The 24,877-nt window shown below is 40.7% G+C and overlaps 1 protein-coding gene across 1 annotated transcript; it reads left to right on the top strand.

Moving 5' to 3' along the window:
- The first annotated feature begins 951 nt into the window (after positions 1-951).
- usp36 (ubiquitin specific peptidase 36) lies at positions 952-23,362 on the top strand. Its single transcript, XM_074696366.1, has 20 exons — positions 952-1,057; positions 4,838-5,103; positions 5,216-5,437; positions 8,227-8,337; positions 9,741-9,843; positions 9,969-10,036; positions 11,659-11,729; positions 11,839-11,921; positions 12,076-12,187; positions 12,277-12,417; positions 14,777-14,877; positions 14,964-15,102; positions 15,192-15,554; positions 17,403-17,627; positions 18,058-18,182; positions 18,282-18,977; positions 19,145-19,377; positions 19,505-19,687; positions 19,794-19,909; positions 21,209-23,362. Exons 2-20 carry the CDS (start codon positions 4,851-4,853, stop codon positions 21,338-21,340), a joined length of 3,477 nt encoding a protein of 1,158 aa, XP_074552467.1. The 5' UTR covers positions 952-1,057; positions 4,838-4,850; the 3' UTR covers positions 21,341-23,362.
- Positions 23,363-24,877: the final 1,515 nt, after the last annotated feature.

Raw genomic sequence — 24,877 nt, 5'->3', positions numbered from 1 at the left:
ATCACTAAGTTCAGTGTACATTTGGATGACCCAGTGTTAGTCCAGTCAAAAACGTCCCCTATGTTGCAGTAAATTAAGGAAGGTCATAGTGCATGTAACAGAAAGCTTTACAAATTTCAATTCTACCTAAATATTATAATACATTTATTAAAGAATATGGAAATGGTTTGAGGTAGAGCAACTGATTATGCTATAACAGCTATCTGCTGACGCCAAGTGGTAAAAGAGAGTCATGACACACAGACAGACCCTCACGAGCCTATCCATGTGAACACGTAATACTGTCAATATGATATTCTCGGGTTTTTACGCTATATTACATAACGTACTTTTTCAGAATTATTTATTTATTTTGCTAGGACAAGCTTTGATCGTGATAATATGTATGCAGTACGACTACAGAGAAAACATAAATATGATTAAAATAGTAGTAAGATTCTAAACAACGACAAATATGTGCATATTTTTAATATATAACATGTCTTTGAGTTCGAAAGTGAACCCCCGTTTTGACATGGGGCTATTCATTCTGCGCTAATATCTTGAAGGTCTGATCAATAAACGGTACATCAAATGACTAGTCCAAGGAGAATGTGGATACCGATATTTTTGATAATAAAATACATGGAAAAACTGCACACATATAAAATATAACAATGGGAAACACCAGCTACATAGATTATATGTGAGTTGGATACTGCTTTTTGAAAGCACCATGTCGCCAGCTAAAATCTAATCCAACACTATCTTCTTTCGGCTTTCCTAGTAACATTGAAAATTGTGAATCTGTATTTCGCTAAGGATTGCATCAATGGTAAACAGCGCTGGCTGGAAGTCACGTGTGGTTCTCCCCCGACATCGCTACGTCACTTTAAGCGCTGATTGGCTGAACCTTTCAGCAATGAAGTGACCTGCTCTCTGATTCGTGGATATATGTGTCAATCATTGTCGGCTCCGCCCTCTGATAATGCAGCATGGGCGAAAATACCAGACTCGAAAGCTACAGCTGAGGAAGCAGATTCTTTAATGTCAACGATTTTGGACGTTTGAACGAAAGGTGGGTGACCTTAGACTGTGCTTATATGCTTGGTATGTATAAGGACATGTCTGAGTAGTTAATTTTATTGGATAAACGGACTTAGATGAGGTGGCTGAGGATTGTTAGCCACCTGGACGCTGAGATGCTAACCCACATTGCAGCATTGAGGGAGGATGGAGGCTCTCGCCACGTTAAGCTAGCCCGCTGGCTAATTTTCCGCTGCCACTGTGAAGCGGAAAAAGACTGAAAATGACACCACAAACTGTAAGAAGAAAGCTATGATTAGCGAACGAGATATGGAGGTGCATGTCGAAGCACTGTGGGTAGTTTGTCAACAAACTTGAACGTTGTGATCGTCATTTACGTACCGTTGGTGTGTGTTAGCAACTTAGCGTTCAAGCCAAGACTGGCCACACGGTGTTAAGGCTTTTAGGTGTGATGTACATTATTTCGTATGAAACCTGCTATAAAATCCAGCCAAATTGCTGTATGATTTAATGGTACTGATAGAAGGGTTTAAGAAGTGAAGCAATATCTGTGTTGCATTCAAGTGCTTCCCGAGAAAACAATCGCTCACGTTGTTGGTCCATGAGTGGATACGTGTGATTTAGACAGCATGGTGGCAAACATAAATGTTTCAATAATGCAAAATTACCTGTTAATATAAAAACATTACATTTAAAAATTGTATTATTAGGGAAACATGTTATGTCAATAGAACAATTGAGTCGCTAAATATAAAGTCAGGTCGTGTGCAAATAATCTGTCTGAAGATGTTGACTTTAACAGTTATGTTGACTTTTTTTTGTCGATTTTTTTGTGATATAATAGCCTAAGTAGTATTTAAAGTAGCTTTGATATCTTAAGAGCCTTCGCTCTGACATGTTTAGTAGATTTATTTTGCTGCATTAGAAGACAGACATGACAATGACAAATTGATTTTTTAATTATATTCCATCCAAGGTTCAACCTGTTATCAACTGATATGCTGTTTGGTTTTTACCTTAGCAGTCCACTATTTTGCTTTGGACATAAAAACTAGTCGATTTTAGTCACCACACTTGATCAATTAATATCCACACATTATTAAAGTCTAAAAAAATTGTGCAAGACCTCAAGCAATTTGCTGTCATTTTAAGAAAAAATAAATTTCTGTCAGAACAAAGAATTATTGAGTCTTGCCTTTTTAAAAGCTGCAACCCGCAAATTTTTCCACACTTTTTCCCCCCCAAAAAACATATTTGAACAATTACTTTAATAGCACTTTTGAGATCTCGTTTGATGAACTTCGCAAGTAGTCGATGAATAAGTTCAATATTATTTTGTCAAGTGTAGATGGGTTGCTGCTCCATTTATAGAGTTTAACTTTTGAAGAGGAGTTGTTCAAAATGCACATCAGAGGCGACTCCGATACATTGAAAAAATGTTAATGCTGCTCAGACTACTATGGATTATTTTCATGCTGGAAAACTGATATTACAATCTTAGACACAGCAAAACACAATATCATATTTGTCTCAGCAAATCTGTTTTGTTGTTTGCTCCAACAGACTCCATATTTAACATTATAGTTATTAAATAAGAATGACATATAGATTACCTTAAGTCTGTCAACTAACCTGGACTATCAAATAAGTAATGCTTCAGTGTTAGTACAAAATGTCATTGCCAGCCTTGCAGAAGATTATACGCATTTATTTCCATATACTTTCTTGTTTTAAGAACATAAACATAGGAAAGGTTCATTTCAGGACATTGGCTCACTGATGTTATAGAATTTATAAGTAATATTGGTTATAAACAGCTGATGCTGATAACTATAGAACAAGTTTGCTAATGGCTGATCTATAATGCTGATGTCATTATGTTGAATAAATGCAATAATTCAATATCAACAATTGAGAAACAAGTTATCTATTATTCCATTATACCATCTTTATTAGTATCTTGTTGTAGAACTATATTTAAAATGGATGCTGTTCATATAACAGAAAAAATCATATTAGTAATATTAAAATACTGCATTATTTGATTCAAACTGTAAGCAGTTTAAGTGCTCAAAAGTTAGTTACCATTTTGCTGTTAATATTTAAGGTATGAAAAAAAATAATTTAAAGTATGAAAGTTACAAAGAGCAAAATTAACTTCTTTACCCTCTTCTCAAAGTGTCCCCAAGTAAAATTTTTAAACACATTGAAAAATGCCTGCTTTGCACTGCCTGTTCATGTGCTGTCAAGTGTCTTGACACCATGCTTAGGAAACTGCCTGCAGTGTCTGCAGACAGTATCTCTGATCTTGATTTAACTTTTCTTTTGGCCTCATGTGTGTAGGCATTGACTAGTATATTTCAAAAAACCTTTTTTAGGGATGCACAGACTCCTGGTATCAGGTTAGATCAGTATTGGTTGATACCATAGCAGAGTTCTTGGTGAAAGTATCAGGATTTAAAGTTTTTTTTGCCCAATTAATGAGTGAACTGGTCCATCTGTTTGTGATAGAGCTGTACTACAGGATATGAATGTATGAAATATTCAGGATTTTCTTGGAACTTTGTTTTCTGCATAAAATGTTTGGACATTTTATCGGTTCTTTTTTCTCATGGTTTAAATAAACAGATACTATTCTTGTCGCACTGAGGGAACACTGCCTGTTTTGTTGTTATGACATTTCATGACAAACAGTCACCTCAGAGTTTCTGAGTGCAACTTGACAATCCAATCACATCTTTGTGTTGTGGTCAGTTTATCAACATTGCTGCCTTCTCTTCTAGTTGCATCACTGCAGTTGGTTGTGTCCCTGCAGGCTGCTCTGTCGCTCTTACTTGTATCAGTATCAGCAGCATGTGAAGGTCAGCGTGCCCTTGTGCATACAATGCATGTTCAGCCCTCCTTCCCTCTTCGTGACGTCACTGCCCACTCTGATGAGCAGCACTCTCGTGGCACTACATGCCTTTGGTGTTATCATTGTAATGCTGTAATGTCTTTGCAGTGTAATGTTCTCACTTTCACAGGGGCTCTGTTATGTTTTTTGCTCCTTGGAGTTGATAATGCCAACTAGAGATTAGATGGTCAGCCTCACTACTCAGTCAGCCTTTTTGTGGGGATCCACCAATATCTACTGTGCTAACTCTGACTGATTATATGTGGATATTTTTGGGCTCTGTCCACTGAAGTGGTATTGGAGTGAACCCAGCAACACTGAGTTTAAAGGAAAAAAAGGCACATTGCTTTTTATTTTATTTCTTTAAGACACCTTTTTATTCCCTTGTTTCTTTTTTTGCAAAAGTATCATTTGATTGGATAATTTGATGGTATGCAGCTGTATTGAAGACATGTAAAAGAAAAGTATCAGATCAGTGATACAGGCAAAATAAGAATCTGACCTGACAGTTAAAAGCAGCTGTTAACACCTTAAGTGCTCTACACACGCTCATCTTCTCCTGCCTCGTACACCCCCACCGGCTACTATCCACCCCCACCCTGTTACCAACGTCCAATGTCTTGCGTAACTGCGAGGACAGCTGCCAAGACCCAGCTGGCTCCTGAGATGTACTCAGTACTTCTATGTATGTGGCCTGGAGATGTGCCCATTGAAACACAAGCAGACAAGGAGCTATTATTGTGAGCTTTTGTGATAAATTATATGATAATGTGATAAACACAATATGAATATTTGGTCTGTGTTGGAGGAATTTCTAAAACTTGTTTGTGGTAATAGAGCAACTCCACAATGTGATATTTTTGATACACCTGACCAAAAAAGCTTTATTCACAATATTCAATCCATTTTTCTCAACAGTGATGTTCCAACGATGCCTATAGTGGATAAACTCAAGGAGGCTTTAAAACCTGGCCGAAAGGAAACAGGTGATGAGGGTGACCTCAACAAACTCCTGGCTTCTTCTGCCAAAAAGGTCCTTTTGCAGAAGATAGAGTTTGAGCCCGCCAGCAAGGGTTTCTCTTATCAACTGGACAGCCTGAAGAATAAATATGTGATTCTCAACCCCAGGAATGAGGGTGCAACGAGCCAGAAGGCCGCTGAGCCCATCCAAATAAAGAGGCAAGGTAAGCTGTGATACTGAACAGGACAAGTCGGCATCTTTTAGTTCTGATAAAAATCGTTAAAGCCCGCTGATCGTGTACCAATAGTAGCAGACTGACTTCTCTCCTTCCTCAGTTTCAGAAAACTTTGTCGGGGGCCAAAGTGATGGCATCCCAGCCCCCCAAAAGATGCTCTTTCAGGGGAACAAGCTCACCCTTAAATGGGAGCGTGTGTACAGGGTGGGAGCCGGCCTCCACAACCTCGGGAACACCTGCTTCCTCAACTCCACAGTGCAGTGTCTCACCTACACCCCGCCACTTGCCAACTACTTACTCTCAAAGGAGCACAGCCGTGCCTGTGAGTACTTGAATTGTTCTCTTAAATGCTGCTAGACTCAAAGCATTCATTTGACTTCACAAGGTGCACACCCACATTGTTATTACTCGAAGGAAATTAGTTTAACCCAGCTACCATAAGTCTTTGTGCTCACACACGTGGCTGACTGTCACATTAGAATTAAAACCAGAGCAGCTACACCACCACGTTGTTGATACTAGGCTGTTAATGATTTATGAGGCCAAATTCCCCCCTCCTTTTTTCAGCTCTGTCTAAAATGCTGTGTTTTGGCTGCTGTTGCTTTAAGACTCCCAACCCCATAAACCCCCTCCCATTTGATTGGACAACTCTCTGGAAGGCCAATCAGGAAAAGAGAGCAACAGGCAGGGCTTGGTGTTTGAGGCCTGCCCCTCTAAAATGTCATGAACCAGTAAAAAGAACCTCATCATCATTTTAGCAAGTCTCATGAAGATCTTGAGCTTTTGTGAACACTATTTTGTGCAGTAGATAGATTTCTATGTGATTTGAAAGTATGGGCACCCAACACTAGCCACGGTTACATGAGGAGTTTTTCGTCTCTCTGAATGGAATCTCTCTGAATGACTTTTACGAAAACAATAGTAAACATGGAAAGGAATATTCCAATCTCTGGGCCCTGTTCTACGAAGCAAGTTCAGCCTAGCGAGATAGCCTTGGAGCTACCTCGCTGAACTGAGCGCGGTAGCCGGCAATCTCGCTACACGGTTTTACAACGCTGGTTATCAACCTCATAAGTGGATCCAGCTAGGCAATGAGCGCGTGCACACATATAAGGCGGAGCCCGCTGCATCTGACCAATCGCGAACTTGGAGCAGTCTGGAGTGTCAGAGCAGGCGGAGAGAGAAGGAGCGCATACTTCACTCAGGAGGAGCAGGAGGTGATCATGAGGAAGTATGACGAGGTGAAACATGTAATTAACGTTAAAAGCAGCACTCTCGCCGCTGCTAAAGCACGGAAGGAGTGCTGGCAGAAAATTGCTGACAGTCTAAATGCGTAAGTGTAGTGGTGTAGTGCAAATAAAATATTTTGTGCCATTATCATCCTGAAATAGCACTGTTCACCATGCACTTTTACTGTAACATGCAACAAACTAATTTATTTCTTAGATGAATTTATTCATTTGTTCATTCCTATCGTGTTTACATTTTTTTGTGTGATATGTAGCCCACATGAGCCCTACATGAATTCCTGTCACAATTTTAATACGGGCGATAAAATATTGTCATGGAACACAAGTGTTGGCATTGAAGATCTTATTACGGCAATGAGAGTTCTTCATTCCCTTTAACTAGGCTACCTGTAGAAAGTGTCATATACTACCAACCCCTCCCTGGAAAACCGGTACCTTTCATAAAGGTGGTCATCCCAAAAAGAGAGTGGGTCGGGCTCCGATGTCCACGGGATCCTCTAAGAACGGACAAGCCATTTTTTCGTGAGGGCTCATTGGTCAGTGGGCGGGGTTTTAATAGTCCGCGAGTTCAATCTGGAACCTAACCTGCCCCGGAGCAGGTTAGCCGTTCAGCGTACGTTGCCATGGAGACTCGCCTCGCTGAGGAGTGATCCCGTGTCGTAGAACAGGGAATCCGAAACCTATCCTCAAAGCTACCTCGCTAGGCAGTAATCCTGCTTCGTAGAACAGGGCCCAGGTCTACATGCGACGCTATAATCAAACACAATAGCCAATGGGGCATGCACAGAAAAACGTAAACATCGCGTGATTTATTTCTCAAAGAGTTTTTCTTTCACTTGTTGGAATAACTCCGTATTGCGAGTTTTTCGTCCGCCCAGTCTTGAAATTATGTTCAGTTCTTTCAAAGTTTAGATCAAAAACAAACTTTCCGCGGCAGTCCAGTGCTGATGGCTTGCCGCCATTTTTAAAATTGAGGAGCGTCCCTAGTTGCTTCTTTCGTCATATCTGAACATGCGCTGAAAGAACGCACACTGACAACTTTCCGTTAGAGTGGATACATGATACCTCAATCGGTTTGGGGAAAGGAATATTCCACCCCTGTGAAACCGAATAAATGTCCATTCGAATTGGCACTTTTGTTTCAGAATGAGGTGTATACAAAGGTTAAATTCTTTCTGTTAAAAAATGCATAAAACTAGATTCAGGCGTCACTTATAAGCAAAGGTGAAATGTGGTGGGTCAAGTCTCAATGTCAGCAAGTTGCAGTGCTGCAAGAAGCGAACTGTGGCTGGGGGTCATGGTCCAAGGAGTCACTGTAATTACTGTGACTCTATACTATTAGCTGCTGATTTTTGCTCTGCTGATGCCCATTTTCATCCAGTGATATAAAGATTTCTATCTGAATAAAAGTCCCCTCTTCAGAAGTACCGATCTTTTTTAAAAAATTCTTATGGCTAATCTAGTTCAGATTTGTTTTCATTTAGGTCTGTGTATAAAAGATATTTCATGTACATCATGTCTAGGGATTGGTGTTTTAAAGGTACGTACTGAATTCTGTCAAAAGTACCAGGTACCAGTTCATGTAAAATCAAAAGGTACCATGTTTAGGTACCTAAATGCATCCTTGTGACTGTGAGAGTGTGGAAGAGTGGGCAATTTTCCATGCTGGGCTTGAACACAGCATTGCAAAGTTGTATATTAAAGAAAAAATATGTTAAATTGAAATTGAAATTTTTTACCACCTAAATGCAAAAAAGTACCAAAATTTGATACCGCTGAATACCGGTACCAATTGCCAGGTACAGTATTGCATCCCTAATCATATTCAATATTTTTTTATGGTAATGCTTTTCTGTTTCAGGTCATCAGTCAGGCTTTTGTATGATCTGTGTGATGCAGAACCACATCATCCAAGCCTTTGCCAACACGGGCAATGCCATCAAGCCCGTCTCCTTCATCCGAGACCTAAAAAGTAAGAACCCCCTCCTTTAAGTCTGTATTATTGTATGAGCAGTCAGTGCCGGCTGGCTTCACTGTGGGTTGTGTCAGGAGTCGCAGACACCTGATGTTTGGGTGAGTGCTGCCCCTGGCACTGTGACGCAACACCGGCCACATGAGCCCCATGTGACAGAAGCCAGTTACTGCAGTGTGGAAGTGGAGCGGACAGACTGCAGGGTGTGAATGAAAACCATGAGTAGAGAAGTGGGCTGCACCTTAACATGCTGGGGTGCTAGCTCACAGAAGCCCCCTCCCCCTTCTCTCCAAGCCCCTCCTCTTCTCTACCTGCCTGCTGCTTCCTCATGTGCTGCTGTACTCTTTTTCTGCCTCTCCCTCCCTCCCTCCTTCCCTCTCCTGCGATGCCCTCTCTGTCTCCTTGTGACTGCGGGCTGAGAGGAGCAGCTTTAGCACAAAACTGTACAGTGCACCTTTTTTTTTTTTCCGTTTTTTCAACCCAGGGTGCTGAGAAGTGCTGCTTTTTTTCTAGTGCCTTATGTGAGCAGGTTGAATTCAAACCACAGCTGGTACAATGCAAATTCATACAATGATAATACACCACACATGTCTTTCCCTCTTCATCCCTGAGATGAAACAGGTTGTTAGAAAAAGGTGTCTGATTCTGTTTTCCTGCTCGGTGGTGACTCATGGCCATGCAGTGCTGGGAATGGTGATGACGGTGACCACAATGTTATTAGCTAGCTCACACATCCTCCATCAGAGAAAATGAAAACAGAAGCAGGAGGTTTAGAGCGACATTAAAACTGAGATGATAAATGATCCTGCTGAAGTCACTGAGTGACTGTAAGCCCTTCATTCAGTCATTGGCTTGTTGTTTGTGCGTCATGCATCTCGGATGAGAATGAAAAGAATGAAAGCCACACCAGAATATGAGATGCAGTTTGTTTGGAGCGGATGGAGAGGGTTTGTACTTTCTGCCTGCTTGGAGACTTGCTTTGCATTCGGCAGTGAGCAGCTCTTTTTGGTACCATCTGTTTTTGCTTTTGGTACAGCAGCTGAGCTAAGTGGACAAAGTGATTGTTGCTGATTTTGTCCTTTACTTGTATTTGGTGTGATTCGACATTAAAATCTCAATATGTTAAGAAATTAAAATGAATTGTTAATTTTCACATTGACAGACCTGTTTCCTTTTTCATATCACATAAATATTAAAGTCAGTGTTGTAGTTTTGTTTGTGTAAGTATGCTCTGGTTATAAGTTTTGGAAGAACAGTTGTAAATTGTTTCCTCTTGTCCCTTTTATTGCTGCGTAATCCAGTCTGAACAGTATGCTTCCACGTTCTGTAGGGCTTAATTTATTTAAAGCACTCAAGGATGAGTTTACTTTACAAACCACTAATAGGGTTTTTATTTCCTGCAGAAATTGCCCGACACTTTCGCTTTGGAAGCCAGGAGGATGCACATGAATTCTTGCGGTACACCATTGATGCCATGCAGAAAGCCTGTCTAAACGGCTACCCTAAGTAAGGCTTTGTTTTAGTTGTGCTGAGCTATAACATCCTCATTAAAAAAATAAAGATTAAAAAAATAAGCACATTTTTTCTTTTTAAAAGCAACTATGATTTTCTCTCTTCTTTGCTGTCTGTAGGCTCGACAGGCAGACCCAAGCCACAACGCTGGTTCATCAGATCTTTGGAGGTTACCTCAGGTCAAGAGGTATGGATGTTTGTTCTCAGGCAGCTGCTGCCAACACACTACTGATCCAGCAGAGAAGCCTATACATCATTCAGTGAAACATGCTTTGTCAACTTTTCAGCCACATGTATGTGTGTGGATTCATTCAGTACATTTTTATCTTTTTATGTTTATAAAAATACCCATACTGATACTGATACCTGTGCTTTGGTATATGGCAATATTGATGCTGATCTGATCCTATACTAATATTGATTAAACACTTTCTAATCCTTAATTTGGTGGTGAGACTGCAAATTATGTTTTGACAACTTCAAGGTTTTTCTTACTTTGTAAGCAAAAGAAAACTTAAACTACCGTACTATCAATTCAAGATATTCTAAATTTGTAAACAAGAATTCAACTGTAAACCTCAGCTGTGGATAAGTGAGACATTTAACTTGAAAACACAGCAAGTTGCTGTCAGAGTTGTGGGCAAAAAAAAGAGTGAAATACCTCCAAACTGCTAAGCCGATGTAGTTCCCTTCCCTCATGCTAATTTAGCTTTGCCCAGCAGAAATGCACACACCTACTGGTGTAGGTGGCTGAATACTCTCGCATGGTTGTCGTAAACACAGAAGAGCATAGAACTGAGTTGAATAGATCTGCATAATGATCACCCCTTTGTCACAGATATTTGATCTGACTTTTTGAGTCTATAGCGGAACGATACCAGGATCAGATAGGTCCATCCCTAATTAACGTTTAGGATAAACTAGAACAAGGGTCTACAACTTTGACTGTTATAGGAGCTATTTTGCCTTAGCTCACCTGAATTAAAGTAATTTCACAAAATCTGCTTTATCTACTAAAAAGACTGTTAAGTGTGATAAACTCTAAAAATAGTAAAAATAAAGTGAATTATTATATAAATAAGTTTTTTTTTGAAACTGTAAATGTGATGTCTGTTTTTAATTAAATTTGCAAAAAAATCAAAGAATTTTGGATTGGCAAAATTTTTAAGAAAATTGAGATTTTTAAAAATTTGCAAAAATTTTGAAATGAAAGAAATTGTTTTTTTAAAGTTAAAATGTAAAAGATTTGCTAAAATTTTAACATTTTTGAAATTATACTTGAACTTGCTCGATTCATATTTTTTTAATGTTTTCTTATTTCTTGCTGCATATTAAGCATGTATATTTTGCTGGGGTCTTGGCAATTAAATGAATCCATCCACACATAATTTAAAAAGTATTATCTTCCAGATTTGTTGATTTCTTTCTGTACATTTAGTTATTTTATGAGGGGTGTAAAACTTGCTACAGGTGCATGGGAAGTTAGTGGTCTGTTGATTCTGTAAGTGGTGAAGCAGAGCCATGGCAGGCTTTAGTGCAAGATCTGAGGCATATTTAGTGAAACAAATTATTAATGCATGATTTTATTTAGTGTTAGTGTCTTTAATCATCAATATCCTTCTTAAGAAAAATAAAACAGCAGTTATTTCATTATATTTTTTTAAGATACAAGGAGCCATAGAAAACATGTCTTTCTGGACAACTGGAAATCAGTAGTGATTTCTACAAAAACGATACATGATGTAGACAGATCATCTTCCTCAGAACTATCCCCAGTCTAATCCAGTGTGTCTTCATTTTGTCTTTCAGTGAAATGCTCTATTTGTAAAAGTGTGTCTGACACGTATGACCCCTACTTGGACATCGCTGTGGAGATCCGGGTATGTAACACAGGACACCAATATCGCCTCTGTTGCAGTAGAAATACTGAAAAAGTAAGGACTGTTTATTTTAACCCTGCTTAAATATTTCTGTTCTTTCGTGTTTCAGCAAGCAGCAAACATTGTCCGAGCCCTGGAACTGTTTGTAAAGCCTGATGTACTAAGTGGAGAAAATGCTTACATGTGTGCCAAGTGAGTCCCATTCATCTATTCTGACGAAGCACCCAATCTTAAAGTGAATCTGCAGGGCACATCGTGATATATTTTCCTTCCACAGCTACATTTACTCACATTAGACGCCCCTTTCAGATGACCCATCATGACTCTCTTTGTTTTTTCCCTCCAGGTGCAAAAAGAAAGTGCCAGCAACCAAACGTTTCACAGTCCATCGAACGTCTAATGTACTGACCCTCTCGCTGAAGAGGTTTGCCAACTTCAGCGGAGGAAAGATAACAAAGGTGAACAGAGACTTCTCACACGATTGGCTGCATGACAGAGCAGTCTCCTTCTCTCAGAGGTCTCATATTTCAGATTTCCTTTCCTTTAGGATGTTGGATATCCGGAGTTTTTGAACATCCGCCCCTACATGTCTCAGAGCTCAGGAGATCCTGTCATGTATGGCCTTTATGCCGTCCTGGTGCACTCTGGCTACAGTTGTCATGCTGGCCACTACTACTGTTATGTCAAGGTAAGATGCCACCTTGTTTTTAAGGTGTTTCTTTCTGAAGGTCTAACTGTCCTATGTTTCCTGACATTGTGTGAAACTGATGAGGAGTACCCTGAGTAAATATTGGGAGGGAAATGAGGACAGTCATTTTAAATGTTCAGTGGGGATGCTAAGAATTGGCATGGCCTCTTTGGGCATACTGCAAAATCACACCAGATCTATCCAGGCTGATTCATAACGTCTGATAGGTTTCAATTTCAGTCAACAGCCCTGCTTTACTGCATTTGGGGTGAGTCTCTGCTCCAACAGGTCAGGGCCCTCTGGAACAGATACACCACACTGCTCCCTTCGCAGTTGTTTTGGTGCAGGAACAGTGGTAGATAGATATAGAGTCAGATCAGTCTCCAAATTTTAAATTGCACAGTAGAATTATTTATGTGTGTGCAAATGCATCCACAAATAGGTGAACTGATCCACAAATGTGTGAGTAAGTCTTGAATTGCTGAGAAGTGTATGTGTTTTTTCTTCAAAACCTGAAAATACACATAAACCACTGGTTACAATTGGTCGTCTGTGAACACGTGATTTTTACCTCCACCAAGGAGGTTATGTTTTGGGAGAGTTGTCTGTTTGTTCGTCTGAAGACGACAAAACTCAAAAAGTTACAAACAGATCTTCATGAAATTTGCAGGAAATGTTCAAAATGGGATAAGGAAGAAGTGATTACATTTTGGAGGTAATCTGGATCACAGTCTGGACCCTGGATTTTTTTAAAGGATTCTTTATCATTGTGCGATAGGGCTGTTTTCATCATATGTGTATATAACTCCATGATGAATGGTCGAATTGCTTTGCAAAACGATGCAAGACAAGGTCACTATCATTTATGACAGATGTAAAAGTACGATCTAGATCCTACCAATATTCTGGATACCAAGACCTAGAATATGAAATATGTTCTGGGTCATCATATTTTTCAACACTATCAGGTAACAAATTATTGTACAAACCTGCAACTAACACCAACTTGAAGCAGACAGTCTGCTGAAAGGTAGTATAACATTAAAGTAGGACTAAAGTGTTGTGTGAGAATCACATTATGCTTGGTGGAGGTCTGTGCTCTGAGTTTTCTAGTTCAGACTATCCTGATGTGCAAGTGGTCTGCAAATGTGTAAACAGAACCCATCTGTGAGAGGAGGGTTAGTTTGTCCTGAGCTCAGGCTTTCAGGGAAATGCTTCCAGGTATGGGGCTATTATTGTATAGCACCTTTGGGTGTGGATTGCAATAGCACAGATTTTCAGCATAAAACACTCTGTATTGACAATAGATCATATATCACATTTAACTGTGCTAGGCCTGGAGTCAACAAGAGTTTTATAGCGTACAATAAAGACAACATAGGTTGTCTGATTCATAATTACTGTGGGAAATCTTCGGTCAGATGAGAGAGCAGGCAGTCAAACTGCAGCAGAGTGAATGGAAACAGATCTGGTGCGAGTCCAGTGATATTCATAGTGAATGCCAAGATACAGTTTGGCTCCCAAATACAAAGATCGCCATGAAGTTTCATTCCCAGTGGGGTTGGGCCGGAGAACACTGGACCTTGGGCACACTGCCATGATCCTGACCTTTACAGAGAAAACGGGGATAAAAAGGTGATAAAGCCAATAAAAGGAAGAAACCAAAGAAGGTGCAAGGCACTCAAAGCCTTCCCATTGGTTGAACATAAATGGTTTTAACTGAAAAAAAAAACTGAATGAACTTGATAAAACTTAAAAATTTCAACCACATTTATTTAGATGCATTTCCTTATCACAGCGCCCACCTCTAGCTGTCAACATGTTGTTTAGGAACTGTTCTATTCTTTTGCCATACAGTGTTTAAGTTTATTTCTCAGCTGGCAAAGTAAAATGCTGACGACTTCCTTTTTTTTTTCATTTTAACATACCTAGACGATCAATATCTGGTTGATTTAAGCCAGACAATGTCTTGTTGCATTTTGCCCCTTATGATTGACAATCTGCAGTGCCTGATACATGCTCTGCCGGAGATCAGATGTGGACAGAGATAAAATATTAATAGGAAAATACATCAAAGAAAGAAATCTTGTTTTTGAATTATTTCTAAATGGTTTGTCATTAAAGAGTCTCATCCATAAGTAGATCAACTGTTGTGATATGGGAATAGGCGTCAGTATTACACATATCTAATGACTGACATCTGATCGAAGACTTAACATTGCTACTGAGCCAGGGTGTTGACTGTAAATAAAGAGATGATTCACTGTACATTTCAAACCATCCACAGCATCATGGATGAAAGTAGGCAACTTGGTTTTTCTTTATATAACAGTTTTACCTTCTACGTGTTTCTTCTCAGGCAAGCAATGGACAATGGTACCAAATGAATGATTCAATGGTGCACTCCAGTAACATCAAAGTGGTGTTGAACCAGCAGGCTTATGTGCTTTTCTACCTGAGGTAAGAGTCTGTGATGTGCTTCAAAAATGTGTTTTCTTTCCCTCCTGGATGTAAAGTGAAATAAACTTTTATCTTGTGCATTGAAGGATCCCTGAAACAAAGAAGAATGTAGACGGACAGACGACCAAGCAAGGTGTGTTGCATCCTGGGAAGAATAGTGTTTCATCAGAGCAAATTAAGAGGGCCAACTTGAACGGGCCTCTGTCATCTCCACAGGTCACCAAGGTATGTGACAAGTGTCAGCCAGATGACTCTAACAGCTGGACTTATGTTTGTGAAAGTGCTAAAATACAATTCTCTCCACCTCTCTCCAGAAACTTGAACCTGCACAACTGCGCAAGATCCAGTCCATGGACGGTGGTTTAGGCTTGCCCGTGTCCAGGAACGGTGTGAGCTCTCAGCCACAGCCCAGAATTTCCAACTGGACGTCGTCCACCAACGGCCCACCCAAGCTGCCGGGTGGACCCACGGTTATCGAGGAACCTTTCAAGAAGCTGAAGAAGCCCGCTCCCCAGAGCCAAGCGCAGTCTCGCAGCAGCACTCCAACCCCTTCCAACAACGGGGTCAGCAGGACGGAGGGGGAGAAAAAGCAAGGCGGCGAGGGCAGGGGCATGGCAGTGTCTACCTCAATCAAGTCTTTGTCTGACTCTTCCTCTGCCGATACTTCTGACTCAAAGGTAAGAAACAGCCAACATTTTAAGAAGAAGTAGTCAAGAGGAATAGTTAATCAGTGGCCAGTGGCACCAACCCTGTTAGTAAGTCTTAAATAGAAGCACAGAGGACATACAATGCAACCAGCTGGCTGATACTCGACACAAGGTTCATCATAACTTGTGGAGCATAACATCCAGACTTGCCAAAGTCTGCTCTTACCTTACCTTTTGTCTTCTCCCACACACACTCCCAGTTTCCAGCACTATGCGCTGTCCTATCCTTTAAAAATAAAAGTGCAAAGGCCCCAAAAATATAACTTAAAAAAAAAAAAAAAAATAGCATGTTCACCTCCTGTGTCCAGTCACTTAAACTTATAATTTGATAAGGTATTTATCACAGTGTTGCTTCTTCTGTTCGAGTGCTTCTGCAATAACTGTCATCAACTCAACACAATGTAGAGATATAAAGCCCACAACAAATAATTTTGATAACGTGAGAAATAAATTTGACATATTTACACAACAGTGACATCAAGTGGTGAAATTGTCAAACACAACAAATGGCAATAACAGTACAGACTAATTTATCTGCCTGTGGAAAATGAAAGTGGTAGTATAACAAAGCCATTATTAATACATGAGAATAAGAGAGCAGAGAAGACATTGCAGACACCATCCTGTCTAAATCTGTCTGGTCCTCACCTTGAGAGTTATCTGACCTGACTTGATGAACAGTTGTTTCAAAGTCATCATGTTGTCGTCTTACAGAGAGGGTAACACTCTGTTGTAGCTTTACATGGAAAGCTGCTGCTACTGCTTGGAAAAAAAATCCTTTTTTTTTTTTCAGCCTCTGTCTGAATAGCTGCATTATAGCTGATGTCTCTTTAAAGTGATACTCAGGGATGGAACAAGTTGGGTCCTATCACAAGGTTTAGGGCAGAAATGACCCCTACAGCAGTGTTTTTGTGCAGCAGAAGCCCAGGGCGCTCGCACCAAAGACCCCCTCCCTGCTTGTCAGCCGGTTTCCTCTGCACTCAGACGGGGCCTTATTTTACTTGACCAAAAACACAAATAAACGGACTCCCACCGAAAAAATCTGATATCAGTCTGCATTCACGCTTTATTTAGAGAATTTTCAGCGCGATACTTTCACACAAAAACACCGCTAAATAAGGCTCTAGTTCTCATCGTGTCTCTTCGTCCTGGCAGACTACCTGGGTTTGTTTATATCTGGCTCGCTGCGCGCGGACTGATACACTAAGCGGCGAGCGCCTCGTAGCCAGCTGTGGCTCTGCAGCGGAGGTAGCGGTGTTTTACGACACGATTAGAACTAGAGCCTTATTTAGGGGTGTTTTTGTGTGAAAGTAACGTGCTGAAAATTCTCTAAATAAAGCGTGAATGCAGACCGATATCAGATTTTTTCGGTGGGAGTCAGTTTATTTGTGTTTTTGGTCAAGTTAAATATGGCCCCTTCAGAGTGCAGAGGAAACCGGCTGACGAGCAGGGAGGGGGTGTTTGGTGTGTGCGCTCTGGGCTTCTGCTGCACAAAAACTCTGCTGTAGGGGTAATTTCTGCCCTAAACCTTGTGATTGGACCCAACTTGTTATATCCCGGAGTATCACTTTAAGGCCCCCAGCTCCGCACACCGTCTTCTCTCTGATTGGCCAGCCTTCTGGAAGCTTGTCAAGGGGCAGAGCTATAGGCAGACTTTGGTGTTTGTAGCTTTGTAAACAAAAACTCTGTATGAAGTCAGCATTTGAACAGCTCAACAAAAAGCGCCTTTTTCAGAAAAAAAGGAAAATATTAATAATAAAATTGAATTATAATCACAGAAGTCTAACCGCAGTGTGTGATTGCCTTTGTGTTTGCCAGGACTCTGTGGGTCCCAAAAGTGCGCCTGTAGGAGAGACTCCCTCCACTCCACGCAAAGGCTCAAACAGCGTGGCATCTCCAGCTAAGAGCGTGGAGCGCTCTCAGAGCACGGAGGAACAGAAGACAGCGAAAATAAAACCCCCCGCTCTCAACAACATCTCATCTGAAGCCACCAGCACCATGTCACCTCCGCCTGCCAAGAAGCTGGCCCTGTCAGCCAAGAAGGTGAACCCTCTTCTCATCCACATCAGGAGCACCACCTCCTGTTTTGGCCAAAGGCTCTGATTGGTTTCCTTTTGTCACACTCAAAACTGCCATTTGACCATTGATTTAAAGACATAGTTATACATGAGGCAAGTGATCTCGTCCTTCTGGTTATGTTTCTGCTGTATATAATGTGTTGTTCCTCCAGCGTGCACGTCTAATCAGCCACATGGTTTAGAGTTTGTCTTCTTTTCCTTTAGTTTGTCCTTTTTTTTCTAACCATTTCTAATTCTTCTCTGCCATACCCTTTCCTCCTTGTTTCCCCCTCCATCTATTCCTGCCATCTTTTTTTAACCTTCCTCTTCCTTATTTAATTCTCTTCCTTATTTTTTGTCACATCATGGCTATTTTTTTTAGACCACCAAGTTTTTATTTATGTCGATAACTGCAGGCTCACAGCAAGAACCCGAGCAGCATTGATGCTCTGCCCCCTTTGCTACGCCAGCTGTCCAGTGACCCCACACATCAAAATCAAATTAACCCCCTCATCTTTGCTTCAACTTCTCACAGTCACAGGTATGAGCTGTCAGATCTTTTTATGAAATTTGCAACACAGCTTTGAAAGGGAAATGATCCAAAACAATCAGATGTTTTGTCATCTTCTCCCCACCACAGAGCTGGTCCATTCCATTCCCTTAAAGTCCAGTCATCATCGCCGCTTTCAGACCACTCAAGTGGATCCTTCAAACAGCAGAGTCCTCAGAAACAGTCCCTTCTCTCCACAACGCAAAAACAAAACCCCAGCCTTTCTCTGAAAACAAACGGGCATCACAGTGCCAGCCCAAAGAGCCCCAAGTCCTCTAACAACCTCAGCTTCCCGGTGAAAGAAAAGGACCTCATTAGCCCTGCAGCTCAAAATTCCGGCCAGAAGAAGAAGAAGAAAAAGAAGCGGCGTCACTCAGAGGTGGAGGCTGATGCTACGCCAGTCACATCTCCAGCTTCTAAAGTGAATCAGACCGACCTTGTGGAATTGGCAAGCGGGAAGAAGAGGAAGAAGAAAAAGAAAAAAAGAAAGAGGGAGTGCGAAAACGGAGATGAGGTACAAACAAGAGAGTGTGTGCAGACTCATTTGGACTCAACAAACCAGGAGGAGGATTGGTGTCAGGGCGGTATCTGGAGTCTGACATCCAGTTCAGGTACAGAGCCCGCGCCGCAGAAGCCTCAGATAGATGCAACAGCTCCTCTGACGCAGCGCGAGCCAACCCAAGAGCAGGAGAGGGACTCTGTGAGGTTAAAAAAGAAGAAGAAGAAGAAAAAGAAACTTTTGGAGTCTTTACAAGATCCAACTTCTGCATGTTCTGCATCAGAAAAGTGAGTTTATGTCCCTGTGATTCTGATATCTGTTGAAATTGGGCGGCTTGTGTTTTTTTCTGAAGTGACATCATGTTATTTTTTTTGTATGACCACCAGTTGGCTCTGTCTTTAAAGAGCACTATTGTGTAACTGCCAGTCATTTCTCCTACATATTCCCTGAACAGCACCTCAGAGATGAAGGCCACAGCTTTACAGAATGAAACAGGAGAGTCGACGGTGCTGAAAAAGAAATCAAAGACGAAAAAGAAGAAGAGGCTAAAAGAAGAGGTGGGGCTGTGGGAGGAGAGCAGGAAATGCTCCGATGTGAAGGATGAGAAGCCTGAAGCAGCAGCAGCAGCAGAGCCCCCTTCCAAAAAGATCGGCTTAGAGAACGGCTATCTGAGTAAACAAACAGCAGGTAAGATGGATTTTACACACAGCACACAAGCAATACTGGAGCAGTTGTTTTGGAGTGGTTTCTATTGGGCATTATAATTAATAACTTTAAATACTTTTCTGTTTTTCTCATGCAATTAAAATTTCAGCCTCCGTGATAATGTGGGATAGTCAAGTGAAAGATGGCTACAAGCGCAGCCAGGCTCCAGCAGCTGACAGTGACAAAACAGCCCAAGCTGCTGTCGCTCCTGCAGCCTGGGATGGAAAAAAGACCAGTGCGGTGGTGGAAGAGCTGCTCAGGAATGCCACGGATAAAGCCTATGGAGCCAACGGTAGGACACTGAGTGTTGGAAAAAAACTTGTGTAACTCCTGCTTAGTTGAAAACATGTGACCAAGAACATTTATAACCATCTTTTTTTTTCATTTATGTCGTCTAGTCCTAAGTTGGGATGGAGAGGTCTCTGCCATAAGTAGAGATGCTGCTGAAGATGTTCGTGCTGCCCAGTGTGACACTGTGATCGACGAGTGGGATGAAGACTTTGACAGGGGAAAGGTGAGTGTATGTTAGTATGACGTACACTAGCTGGCCACTTTATTAAGTACACCCTGCTAGTACTGGGTTGGACTCCCTTTTGCCTTCAGAGCTGCCTCAGATTCAACAAGGTACTGGAAACATTCCTCAGAGAGTTTGGTCCATGTTGACATGATAGCATCACACAGTTGCTGCAGATTTGTCGGCTGAACATCCATGATGAGAATCTCCCGTTCCACCACATCCCAAAGGTGCTCTATTGGATTGAGATCTGGGGACTGTGGAGGTCATTTGAGTACAGTGAACTCATTGTCATGTTGAAGAAACCAGTCTGAGATGATTTCAGCTTTATGACATGGAGCTTTATCCTGCTGGAAGTAGCCATCAGAAGATGGGTACACTGTGCTCATAAAGGGATGGACATGGTCAGCAACAATACTCAGGTAGGCTGTGGACTTTAAACCATGCTCAGTTGGTACTAAGGGACTCAAAGTGAGCCAAGAAAATATCCCCCACACCATTACACCACCACCAGCAACAGCCTGAACCATTGATACAAGGCAGGATGGATCCATGCTTTCATGTTGTTGACGCCAAATTCTGACCCCACCATCTGAATGTGGAGCAGAAATCCAGACTCCTCAGACCAGGCAACGTTTTTCCAATCTTCTGTTGTCCAGTTTTGGTGAGTCTGTGTGAATTGTAGCTTCAGTTTCCTGTTCCCAGCTGACAGGAGGGTCACGTGGTGTGGTCTTCTGCTGCTGTAGCCCATCTGCCTCAAGGTTGGACGTGTTGTAGGTCAGAGATGCTCTTCTGCGGACCTCGGTTGTAACCAGTGGTTATTTGAGTTACTGTTGTCTTTCTATCAGCTCCAACCAGTCTGTCCATTCTCCTCTGACCTCTGGCATCAACAAGGCATTTTGGCCCACAGAACTGTTGCTTACTAGTACTTTTTTTGGACCATTCTCTGTAAAGCCTAGAGATGGTTGTGGGTTAAAATCTCAGTAGATCAGCAGTTTCTGAAATACTCAGACCAGCCCGTCTGGCACCAACAACCATGCCATGTTCAGAGTCACTTAAATCACCTTTCTTCCCCATTCTGATGCTCTGATCATCTTGACCATGTCAACATGCCTAAATGCATTGAGTTGCTGCAACGTGATTGGCTGATTAGAAATTTGTGTTAACGAGCAGTTGGACAGGTGTACCTGATAAAGTGGCCGGTGAGTGTATAATACATATACATATATAAAATCATTAATGATAACTATCAACACATCTCAACTGTCACTTCCTTTCTTGTGAACCTTTCCTGAACAGGTGAAGAAAGTAAAAAACTATAAAAGAGAGAAATGGAGAGGCGGCAGCAGCATCTTCCAGAAGATTCAGGACAGGCGGAACAAGTGGTCTGTAACACCCGGAGGGAAGAGAGTTTTTGGAGTCCGACGCTGAAAGTCTAGATTGCTGTTTATGTCACGCTGAGTGGAATCTGAGACAAAAAACACACTGTATACCAAACTTCTGTTCCTTTCCGCTATGTTTTTCTATCTGAGCCTGAAGCAGCATAGATTACAGTTAAGTCATCTGATCTCAGTTTTATACGAATATGAAATGTGTTTACAGGTTTTAGAAACAACGGCCAGTGAGATTTAACCACTTCTATCAGCTTTTAATGCACCACGTGACGGAAGCAGTGCACGCTTTTTTTGTGCTTATTTAACAGGAGCACTTGCAGCAGCTCCATGTCTGCTTCCTTTGGAGCCTCAGCCAATGTTTCAACTATCTCAAGCTGCTATGAAATTCATACACATTTAGGGCCAAGAATGAAAATCTGTATCTAAAACTAAAACTCCTACATTGTAATCTCTTAAATCTATGGAGAAAACTTTTGCAGGAATAAGGGATGAATCAATTCAAGACTTCTGTCTTCTAAGATGCTGATTATCATAGATTTCAAAGATCCAGTCCTCTTCTTGAAAACAAGTTATTTTAGATATATGTATGATTCTTTTTTCTAATCTTATATCATTTGCTATTATTTTACTTTGCTGCAGTGTCTGTGCCATGTGGCTGTTTTATAAGGACCAAATTTTGCCTGCTTATTGTTGGTGAAATGAGGGTTTAAAATTGCCACCTTCTTTTAAATTATGCATGTCTAAAAGTGGTTCAACAATGAACTTTAAATGAATTCTGTTTTGCTTTTCTGTTTTGTTGCTTACATGCACCTTTTCCCCCTTTTAGGTTCAGTTATTTTGGATTTAACATACTTTTTAAACCCTAAAAAGAAAGCTCTATGTTTGATATCACTTGTTCAGATGTAGGCAATGACAAGAAAATTATTGGATCTTATTAATTCCACCATATCTGGATGTTTACTGGGACTCGTCGCAGAGTAAAAGTTGGGGTTGTTCGAGAAACTAGGATGGGAGCGTTTTTATTCTACTGTGCAGCTATTCAACTCCGTTGCTCATTTCAACAGTCCAGTGTTCACAATCCCTCAATCTGAAGATTTATCTGTTCCATCTCCACAAACTGTAACGTCAACAAGTGGTTTCACAGTACCTTTTAGGCGCTCTGTTAGACTGGGACTGCCACACTTCAGCTGACACTTTCTTTTCCCTCGTCCGTTATATCTCTATGCAATTTTTCTGACAGTCATGCTGGTCTCCTCGAAACTGGGCTAAGACTCAGGAACCCAGACGTCCTGCATCCATCCCATCTTCATCTCTGACCCGACTCCCCCTGGGTCACATCAGAGTAACCCTCCCCCTTCCTTAACGAACATTTTGCATCCTGTACATCTTGTGGAAACTGTTTTATACAAACTATTTCAGGTGTGGAAACCATGGGATCATCTTGCACCAACACAGGCACAGATGTGTAGAGTAAACAACATTAAAACAAAATGCTTTGCCACTGTAGAAGACTGTACAGTCCATCTTGTGCTACCTGTTTCCCTCCAACGCTGTAAAGATTTGCCCATGCATTTCTTTTCATTCTAGAGATGTTGCCTTGAATTGGCTATAAAAAGTATAGGATTTAATGTTATAAATATATAATTTAAAGAAGAAAAGACAGATCTTTAATGTGCTACTAATACTCAGAACAGTTGGTGGATATTAACCTGAGAATTAATCTGCAGATGTGTTAGTTCATTTGTGTATAAGAGAAATGTCCGATTTCATGCAAGACCTTCCCTCTGTTACTGTAGTGTGTACAGTACAAGAGAAGCTACCACAGTCAGTCTGAGTTCCTTTGGATGTTCTTGTTGGCTGTGAAATCGAAGTAGTATGTTACTCTCAAACAGACACAGAGGAATATTTACCAGTGTGCGAATGAATGATTCACATGTTTGCATTGAGGGTTCTATATTTGGCACCACCTTTTCTGACCAGGGAGGAGAGCTTTCATAATGAAAGCGACTCTTGCCACACTATGGGTAACTATAAAGGTGCAATAAAGTTGTGACTTTTGTGAGCTGATTGTGTTTTTTCCTCTACTGCTTGTGATAAGTGTGCCTCCTTTCTTGTGGTAAAACAGCGTGTTGTCATATTAGCTTTACAAAAGGGGGACCAGGAGATGCTGACCACTGTGGTGAATTAACAACTAAACTATATTTAATGCCCGTATGATGTGCGGAGAAACCCAAATCAAAGCAGCTACAGAGTAATACCTAAACCTCAATCAAATAGCAGCAACATGTGTTATGGCAATAAATTCAGTACTTGTTACTGCTGCCACCAAGTGGTCAAAAATACTGGTACAGATTACCAAAAAGCTTTCCTGAGACTCTGAGGGTAAAATGTGCAAATCTCCCCTTGGTTTGTTTTAAATGAATGAATCTATATTTTGTTCATGTCAAAAACAATTTAAACAGTGAAAAACACAAATGGGTTATAATCAGAAAAATATGAAGACGAAACTAAACAAGACAATCACTTTTTAAGGTCCTCAGTTTACATGAGTGAAAAGGAGTAGGAAAAAGTCTCAACGTATCTGATGCTACCCCTTTGAAGTGTGCTATATTAAAGTTAAAACAGTCTTAGATTTGCCATGCAGAAAATAAGAACTATAATTATTCATAACTATGCCCTCTTCATAAATGTTTTCACCATACCCGTTTTTTTTTTTTTTTTTTTTTTTTTTTTTTTTTTTTTTTTTTTTAAATCAACATGCTAACGGCTTTTGTCATTTTTATTCATTAGCATATTTGTGGGATTTCACCTCAGTTTTTGTGTTTTGTTATTTTATTTTTGGGGGCTTTGGCTTTTTTTAAATTTAATTTATTTTAATTTAATTTAATTTTATTTTATTTTATTTTATTTTTTAGAAACGGGCTTCCAAACCAACCAAGGTACGTTTCATCAGTCTGTTTCCTAGGTATAACTGACACATAGACATAAACATCCTATCTTCTAAATGACAAACGGTCAGCATTATTTGACCACAACTGGCGTGAATACAGAAAACAGCTAGGTCCTTTAACCTAAACACGGAGGCACCATTTGAACATCCTTGAAAGTTGTTGGTGAAGTACGACCTCTGCTGGCGGAGCATGAATACTGCACATGCGAAAAAAAAGTCGTTTTTTAATTACTCTTTTTTTTCTAAAAAAAAAAAAAAGAAAAGGCAGAATTCTGACTTTTTCCCTCAGATTTCAAGATTAAAGTCAGATTAAAAAAAAAAAAATCAATTTTTTAAAATCTAATTTCTCAGAGAAAATAGAATTCTGAGATTAAGGTCAGAGTTCAGAGAAACAAGTCGGAATTCTGACTTCAATCTCATAGTTCTGACTTTGTTCACAGAAAAATAGTCATTAAAAAAGCTTGGACGTCTTTTTCAGTTTTAATTCTCTTCCTTATGGTTTGAATGATAACGATTCGGTGAGGTTTTTAACCCTCCGTATCCCTACCGTCCCTGTCCCTCTCACGCTGTCCTATCAAACTAAAGTTGTCGGTTAAAGTTAGAGCGTGACATCACATCTGCGCT

The sequence above is a fragment of the Halichoeres trimaculatus genome, unplaced genomic scaffold (genome assembly GCF_033239565.1).
Source record: "Halichoeres trimaculatus isolate MK-OKI-2021-1 unplaced genomic scaffold, fHalTri1.1 fHalTri1_scaffold_20, whole genome shotgun sequence".
Lineage (NCBI taxonomy): Eukaryota > Metazoa > Chordata > Actinopteri > Labriformes > Labridae > Halichoeres > Halichoeres trimaculatus.
The sequence above is the reverse complement of the archived record's forward strand: the minus strand, read 5'-3'. Positions and strand labels throughout refer to the sequence as shown.

What these genes read in the sequence shown, in the direction of transcription:
- usp36 (XM_074696366.1), top strand. Translation starts at nt 4,851, where the DNA reads ATGCCTATAGTGGATAAACTCAAGGAGGCTTTAAAACCTGGCCGAAAG. An exon ending in GCGGAGGAAAGATAACAAAG is followed by an intron (nt 12,188 to 12,276) that starts GTGAACAGAGAC and finishes CCTTTCCTTTAG; the next exon opens with GATGTTGGATATCCGGAGTT. An exon ending in GCATGTTCTGCATCAGAAAA is followed by an intron (nt 18,978 to 19,144) that starts GTGAGTTTATGT and finishes TTCCCTGAACAG; the next exon opens with CACCTCAGAGATGAAGGCCA.